The sequence below is a fragment of the Thyridium curvatum genome, assembly GCF_004353045.1.
Source record: "Thyridium curvatum strain D216 chromosome Unknown NODE_12_length_601061_cov_81.036774, whole genome shotgun sequence".
NCBI lineage: Eukaryota > Fungi > Ascomycota > Sordariomycetes > Thyridiales > Thyridiaceae > Thyridium > Thyridium curvatum.
In genome coordinates this window covers 592,754-601,061 of record NW_022156767.1, presented here as the reverse complement: position 1 = coordinate 601,061, position 8,308 = coordinate 592,754, and the positions used below count along the sequence as shown (strand labels likewise).

General features: G+C 62.4%; 2 protein-coding genes across 2 annotated transcripts; both read right to left on the bottom strand.

Annotated features, from left to right (window-relative positions):
* Positions 1-73: 73 nt before the first annotated feature.
* E0L32_003019 (uncharacterized protein) lies at positions 74-3,066 on the bottom strand (the record flags this gene model as incomplete). The annotated part of the gene is made up of 4 exons (XM_031137273.1): positions 74-575; positions 1,902-2,361; positions 2,447-2,939; positions 3,019-3,066. 4 exons carry the CDS (start codon positions 3,064-3,066, stop codon positions 74-76), a joined length of 1,503 nt encoding a protein of 500 aa, XP_030999629.1.
* A 690-nt stretch (positions 3,067-3,756) lies between these two features.
* E0L32_003018 (uncharacterized protein) lies at positions 3,757-6,483 on the bottom strand (the record flags this gene model as incomplete). The annotated part of the gene is made up of 1 exon (XM_031137272.1): positions 3,757-6,483. The coding sequence occupies one exon, from the start codon at positions 6,481-6,483 to the stop codon at positions 3,757-3,759; it is 2,727 nt and encodes a 908-aa protein (XP_030999628.1).
* Between the last annotated feature and the right edge of the window lie 1,825 nt (positions 6,484-8,308).

The following is an 8,308-nucleotide window of genomic DNA, read 5'->3' as shown; positions in this document are numbered from 1 at the left end:
TTACACGATGACGTAGCTTCTCTCGCAGATGAGCAAAGGACCCCCCAGCAAGGAGCGAAATTTGGGCTTCGTTTTACGGAGCATGTATCCGATAGCTTGGAGGCGCCGGCGGCGGGGGCGCGGCCGGCGACGCGCGTGTCGAAGAAGTCGGCGCGCTCGCGGTCGATGGCGCGCCGGCTCCAGCGGCGGCGGTTGGCGGCGGCGCCGGCGCCGCGGCGGGCGGTGGACAGGCTGGAGGGGGAGGCCCAGGTGTGGCGGCGGAGGGGCTTGTTGATGTGCTGCGACAGCGGCTGCTGGCTGTGGCGGTGGGTGCGGCTGCGGCGGCGGTGGTGGTGTCTGGCGCTGCTGCTGTTGCTGGTCGGGCCGGCGGTGGAGGTGGAGGTGGAGGTGGTCCCGGCGGAGGAAGCTGCTGCGGTGGCGCAGGCGGCGGCGGTGCCTTGGGCACGGGGGTTGGTGACGGCGTTGGCGTTGTTGCTGTTGTTGATGGGGCGGGTCGAGGAGGCGGCTGGGTCGTCGGCGCCGCCTCCTGGGTAGGGCGAGTTGGGGCCTTCGCCCGGCGAGGAGAAGCAGCAGCCCTGTCGGTCGGAGAGAGTGTGAGTATTTGTGTCTGTCGCTGTTGTATTTGTTTTGCGGAGGGGGGGGGGAGGCGGCGGGCCAGAATGAAGACGAGGCTGGGCCTTCTGGGATAAGAGAGGTACATACCATCTTTGAACGCCTTGACAACACACTATGTGGGACAGCGCTGCGATTAGAGATACATGATCGAGAACGAGAAGAGCAGCAAGATTGCGAGGAGCGATTGCCGCGCACGTAGTTGGCTCTGCTGTCGTTCAGCTATCGAAGGGAGAGGCGAAGTGTGGACGACGAAGAGGAGGAGGAGAAGGAGGGGAGAGCAAAAGCAGGGGTTGCAAAAGTCTTGGCCCTTATTGCTACTGATTAGCTCTATGCGTTCGCCTGAAGTCAATTGCCCGGTGGCTTGTGACGACGCAAGTTCATTCGATCAGCCCAGCAATTGACTTGACTGGGGGCCGGGCGAGTAAACTAGTGGGGCAGATCAGATCATCTAGAACACTTGGGCAGACTAACTAAATAGCAGGCCGCGCGGGTCGTCGTCAAAAGAAAGCGGGGAAGAGAGGGAGAGGGAGAGGGAGAGGTAGAGGGAGAGAGGGCTATTTCAGTAGTTAAGTCGAGTACTCACGGAGGCAAAGCTGTTGAAGGTAGGGCTGGGAAACAGGTTGGTTGGTGGCACAGAGGGTGTCCGACAATGGAGAGAGAGAGAGCCAATGTGGCCTTTTAAGAAGCTCAGGTTGAAGAGGGCGGGCGTTGTTCATCAAGAGCCGTCGTGACGATGCTGGCGATAATACGAATGAATAGTTGAGTACACTGGTGACCAAGTCGTCGACCGTAACCCGGTTAGGCTGGATCTGCTACCCTGCTGCGCTTAAAGGGCGATCACCTCCCTCGGCTTCTCCCCACGCCAGAGGGCACTGCACAGATCCTGGCGACGCAGAGTAGCTGCTCACAGCTTATTGTACAAGAAGTACAAGCTGGCCTCTGGTCATGCACCTGCTGCTAATGATGCTCAGCTCTCAGCTGGTAGCTCCGTCCTTCTCAAAGTTTATTGTTGGCAGTGATCACGGTTTCTTCCGGATTACAAGACCATTTGCAAGTAGCAAGTAACTAGCCTCTGTTGTCCAAAGTTAAACAGTCGGCATGGACTACTCTGTTCATGGAAAATCATGTCATGTCTACAACGCCCCCTGGGTATCTGTATCTGTATCTGTATCCTCACTCATTCTCGTTCCTGTGAGGTAAGCCAACGATACAAACCACCAATTCATGTCATAAACACACCCCCCCAACCCCAAAGCCAATATCCCGGCCCCCATCACCACAAGTACCCGCGGCACTTCTTGCTCCCGCACAGGCACCGCGTCATGTCGTCCCTCGTGCGCGGGTCGTTGGCGTCGTCGTCCATCGACTCGAGCCCGTCGACGTAGTCAAACGTCAGCTCCTCGCCCTTGGGGATGTCGCGCACCGCAAACAGCGCCAGGTCGTGCACGTGCTTGTCCGCGTGGTCGCCCACGCGCGCAAAGATGCGCATGTTGGGCTCGCAGCTGTGGTTGACGAACCGCGTCGGGCCGGACCGGAACTCGCCGTCGACCTCGAGCGGCGGGCCCGCGAGCCGCGGGTCCAGCGAGGCCTCGTCCGAGAACTTGTCGAGCGCGAAGAGGTAGACGTCCTTGCGCTGCGCCCGGGACGACGCGGCGCGCCGGCGGTCGGCCTCGCGCGCGGCGATGACCTCGCCGAGGTAGAGGTCGACGAACTGGCCGCGCTTGACGTCGACGAGGGACCGGACGCCTTGTTTTTGTGCGGCTTGTCAGTGAGGAAGGGCCCGGAAATGCGACAGTCTAGATAGCTAGCAGCACTAGCGAAGACAACTCACCCCAGCCTCGGTTCTCCGTCCGGAAGATCTGCAGCGGGATCTGCCTGCCCCTCTCCACGACCCGGTTCGGACACCTCGACGAGCACGCGCACCCCTCGTGGCACTCGTAGATGGGCTCGCGCGACTGCAGCACTTTGCTCCTCAGCATCCCGGCCTTGGCCCCGTGGCTGTGGTACGCAAAGATCTTCCTGCGCGGACCTGCTCTCCCCCCATCGGCGCCGTCCGAGTCGGCCTCCATCTCGCCCAGGCAGTGGCACCCTTCGTACATGCACTCCTCGTCGTCGTCGGCGCACTCGCACCCGCTGCGGAAGTTAGCCGCCGCGGGCTCGACCCCGTCGCCAAACTCGGAGCGGTCGATGAAGCGAAAGTCTGGGGGCAGGACGGCGCCGTCGTCGGTCTCGTTGACGACGGTGATGGGCAGGGCCTTGTGCGTCGCGAAGCTGCGGAGCTGGCACCAGTGGCAGCCGTCGCGCTCGGCTGGGGAGGCGGAGGGCTGGTAAGACGAGCTTGTCAGTATCAAGACTGTCTCCTCAAGCGCGGAGAGGCGAAGGATAGAACATGGAGGAGCGTACGTCGTCTCCGCCGTGGTGGAAGAAGTGCCGGCGAGTAGCGGCCTCCATGGTCAGATCAAGGCATGGATTGAACCCGTCGAGAATGCGTCGATGTTTGCTGACCGACGCAAAGACAAAGAGAAGATGTCTGTGTCGGAATGAAAAGAAAAGAAAGTGCCTCGAACAGCGCCCCCAAATCTATGACAGTGGAAAGAGTGACACCGACCCAGACTGGCGGCAAGTAGAACATTGAACGAGGTTCAAGGCCCGGCGGTCGACGATCTCTCTGGAAGCAATGGAAGCGTGGCGCGCGTCGCGGGGCAAGCGCTAGGTACAGGTAGTTAATGTCACTGAGTGGCCCATTATCCACGCCAATTAAGGGGCCCTCCAGGGCTAACTCCAGGGCTGTAGCTACCTATCAATCCGGTCAGCCTCCATCCATGGGATCCGTCCAGGTACAGCTTCAACTACAAACGACAACATCATTCACCACGGGAGGCGAAAAGCCCGAGATCTCTGCATGTTGTAACTACTTCATCTTGAATATTAATTATCACATCTATGCAAAATGTGTATCTATACTGTATCTCCCCGCCAGAGATGCATGGTATCATATAGGCCGCAAACTCAATGCCCTCGTTCTTTTCTTGCTCTCAAAACATCCCATCCAAAACGCCAATGCATGCATGCAAAGATAGCAGGTAGCCAGACAAAGCCTCTACTTCCTGAGAGTATCTTGGGTGTCGCCCTCTCTGCTTTTTAATCCCTCGCCCTCTCGACGACCTGCTCCTCGATCGTCAGCGTCTCCGCCTCCTCCACCTCCTCCCGGCCCTCGTGCTCCGTATCCGACCCGGAGCCCACCGCCGCAGGGCCCGCGCGGGCGGCCATCGCCCTCCTCCGGTCCCGCCGCACCGCCCCGCTGACGGCCGACTCGACCGCCGACGCGAGGTCGATGTGGAAGAAGGGCCGGTCGACGCCCTGCACGGCGCCCATCTTCTCGAGCGGCACCTCGCCGCTGCCCGTCGTCGTGCTGCCCTTGCGCAGCTTGGCCGCGCCCACGACCACCGCCGCGCCGACGACGACCTTGGCGTCCGGGTCCGGCCGCGGCCCGCAGCCCTCCATGGCCGGCGTCAGCGTCCCGCTCGTGACGGCGCTGGGACCCTCGCGCGTCTCCGGCCGCCGCTCCTCCCCTTCCACGGCCGACTCCTCGTCGCGCTGCGCGGCTCCGCCGGGGTGCCCGCTCCTCCTCTCCACGAGCTCCGCCACGCTGCACGTCGGCCGCCACCGCGCCCACTCGTCGGCGTGCCGCGCGCTCGGGAACCCGAACCCGCCGGCCGCCAGCGCCCGGCGCGTCCACGTGTTGTTGACGGCCGCAAAGTGCCACTCGACGGGCTCCGGGCTGGCCCACCGGTCGAGCTGCGCGCGCATGTCGCACAGGCCCTCCCAGGCCGTCATGTCGATGTTGTTGACGGCCGAGCAGTCGAGCACGACGGCCCGCAGCAGCGGCAGCGTCGCCACGCGCTCGGCGTGGCCCTTGGGCGGGGCCGGGTCGTTCCACGGCCGGTCGCCGGGCCGCTCGTACTGGTTGGCCACGGCCTGCTTGGTGCTGGCGCGGATGTGCGACGTCAGCGTCTCGATGTGCTGCGCCTGGTTGAGGTAGTTGTAGCCCTCGGAGAAGCGGTAGACGAACACGCCCGGGTACGGCGCCTCGACCTCGATGTCCGGGTTGGACCCGTCCTGGCGGTCGAGCGGGAGGAAGACGCTGCGCGTCGCCGAGACGGAGTCCTCGTCGTGCTGATGATTGTGGTGGTGATGCTGGTGGTGGTGGTGGGTTTCGGACGAACAACTGGCCGTCTTCCCTTCCACGCTGTCGCTGTCGGCGTCAGGCTCGTCGTCGTCGTCGGCCGCCTTGTTGCCGTGGCGGCGCACGCGCACGCGGCCCATGAAGCGGCCGCGCGTGCGGGCCAGGCGCAGCAGCAGCAGGGCGATGGAGATGGCGACGGTGCAGTAGATGCCCGTCTCGAGCGACTCGAAGACGGACACGACGACGCCGACGAAGAAGACAAAGACCTCGAACGGCGAGACCATCCAGTAGTGGTGCAGGGTCGCCGGCCGCGTGATGAGGTTGCTGACGGCGTGGATGATGAGGCCCGACAGCGAGGCCATGGGGATGTAGTAGAAGACCGAGGTCAGGGCGTAGAGCGCGAGCAGCAGGATCAGCGCGTTGTAGACGCCCGCGAATGGCGTGCGCACGCCGGCCTTGGACAGCACCGCCGTGCCCGTGAAGGAGCCCGTCGAGGGGTAGGCGCCCAGGAAGGGGCCGAGGAAGTTGGTCGCGCCGATGGAGATGATCTCCTGCGAGGGCACGACGACGTAGTTGTTGATGCGCGCGAAGGACTTGCCGATGGCGATGTGCTCGATGATCAGAATGATGAGCACGGCCGGCAGGTCCGGCATGATGGCCTTGATGAGGTTGGGGTCGAAGCTGGGCGGGCCGGCGGCCTGGAAGCCCGTCGGCACGGGGCCCAGGATGCGGAACTTGACCTGGTCGAGGGCCAGGCCGCGGTTGACGAGCCAGCTGATGAGGGTGTAGAGCAGGATGACAAAGGTCATGCGGATCGACGACAGCGTGTCCCAGAGGCGCTGGCGGTGCTTCTGGCGCACGGCCATGCGGCCGCAGTACCACTTGATGAGATGCAGCAGGAACAGCGCTGTGAGTCCGACGGCGGCGTCGACGGTGCAGCGCGGCAGCGCCTTGAGCGTGTCGATGCACACGAGGTAGGCCGGCTGGCGCGTGTCGACGCCCTTGATGCCCAGCATGGTCGGCGCCTGGCTCAGCGTGATGGTGATGGACGCCCCCGTGACGAAGGCCGCGATGGCGACGTGCGGGATGAACTCGATGATCCAGTCGAGGCGCAGCAGGCCGAACGCGAGCAGGATGAGCCCGGACATGACCGAGATGGTCTTGGCGATCTGGTCGAGCGGGATGTCCGGGTGCTCGGGCCCGACGCGCGACAGGATGCGGCCGACGAGCAGGGAGACGACGGCCGTGGCGCCGATGGCGATGTCCTTGGCCGTGCCGAAGAGCCAGTAGAGCACGGCGCCCGTGAAGGACGTGTACAGGCCGTACTGCGGGCTCAGCTGCGCGAGCAGGGCGTAGGCCATGGCCTGGGGCACGACGACGAAGCCGAGCGTGATGCCGCCGATGACGTCGCCCAGCAGCCAGGTCAGGTTGTAGCGGTAGATCCACGTCGTGAAGGGGAACAGGCTGCGGACGTATCTGACGGTGCCGGGGATGGTGGGCCGGTGGTCCAGCAGCCACTCCTTGACCGTCGGCTCGTCCTCGAAGTACGCCTGGGCCGGCTGGATGCCCTGCGCCGCACGGGCGCCGAGGTCCAGGGGCTCATGGGGGCTCCGCTCGTAGATGTCGATGCCCAGGCACGTTTTGGCCAGCCTGGCACCGAGTCCGGGTTTCTCCTCCGCCATTTTTCTGTCTCGAGAGACTTTTTCCAAGAGACGCTCAGGGCGGGTTTACTTCTGGCAAGTGCGCATGTGTGGCTGTTCTACCGTGGTGCCAGCTCAAACCAGATAGTAGTTAGGGGGGTTGAGAAAACGGTGGTGAGTCTAGGTATGTTGTTTCTTTCAAAGGTGAGCCAAAGAAGGTGAGGAAATAGCACGAAACGGCAGGAGAAAGACTGAGGCTGGTGATATGGAATTATGATACACGAGACCAAGATCACAAGAAACAGAGATCAGTCACAGGCAGCAGAGGAGGAAAAGGCCAAGAATATATGGCGTGGTGGTTCGAGATAACCAGGTTTTTTCTGGTCGGACGACACCCGCGAAATCGCAGACCGGGCCGCGAGGGCGAGGGCGAGGGCGGCTTCTCCACCAACATGACATGCGTGTGCCGGGCCAGCGCGGCCGTCGCTGTTGGTCTTTTCTTTTCGCTGCTTCACCCCAGACGAGGTCCCTCGCGACTCGTCCCAGCCCGGGACGACGATGACAACGATGATGATGGCGATGCTGATGCATTCAACCCGATCCCATTCACCAACAGTATCGCAATTCCCGGTCTTGTCCTCTCACAGTACCTTTGGCTGTCGTCAAATTCAAGAGGCTCAAGTCAAAATGGATGCAGCGCCCAGCCCAGCGAGCGACGGCGCCGTGCCGTCTGGGCAGAGGAGAAACCCACCGATAGCCGCATTCTACCCCAGACGCTGTCATGCACGACTCCCGAAGGCCGCCCTGGCCGGGTCGGTGCCCACCTCTTTCTTCGCCTCCTCCACCCCCTAACAAGGATGAAAATTACACCCAACCCATGTCCGCTCGGGGAGACTCCGGAACCGGCTTGGGCCTTTGGTCATCGATGACGACCCATTTTTTCAGAACTCCGGCCACGTCTTTGCTGCCGAGAGAGCCGTGCAAGCCCACTATTCCGGCTGCAGGTCGACCGCGGGGCCGGGGACGGCGATGCCGCTGCCCTCCGGAGCCTGTCCGGAGGTCCATATGCTCGAGTTTCCCTCCCTATCGTCATATCAAACCCGCAGAACATCATGGTACACCGTCAGAGGCCTTCCCCGATGCCACCAAGCCAATTGACGAGTCTCGCCCCCTAATTGGGCGCCACGATCGTCTGCCAAGCAGAGGCCAAGACGGCCAAGATAGCCAAGGCCAGCCCAGGCTCGGCCGAGCGCGCCGCCAAGACAAAACTACCGTTGATTCTTCGAGAATTCCTCCCCGGGCCACCGACAGCCGTCCATGAGCCGCTCTGCGTATTATCTACCTCTCCCTGCAGCGTGCGGGCGTGCTGTTAAGGGATGGATTTTCACGATCCTGTCTCGATCCAGCCCAATGTTACACATCTACTCCGTACGCAACAGGGCAAGGAAATTGACAATCTCAGCCCGACCGGCCGGGTTGCGCTGAATTATGGAGATTTATCTCCGCCCTGTCTTAGTTGGGCACTGAGGCACCACATGCCTTGCAGGTTTTCTTTCGTCGCTCTCAGGCAGCTGGTTGACAAACCCCGGAAGGCCAAGCGACTTCGGTGACCATTTCTGTCTGTTGCTCTCACGTCTAGTTAGCACCGCGATGTCAACCACGACGTGATCGCCAAGAGCCGGTGACTAGAAATGCAGTAGGTCCTCTTCGTCGTCAATTTGACGGCTCCTGCCGAGCCGAGATCGATCTGAAGCTCGACTGTGGCTGTCATCGGTCGCCCGAAGAATGAGGAGGGAGACAAGAATTGGCCTAGCCATTCTCTGGCATGTGTCGCGCGACCTCCTTTCTATGTAGGTCCTTCGATCGA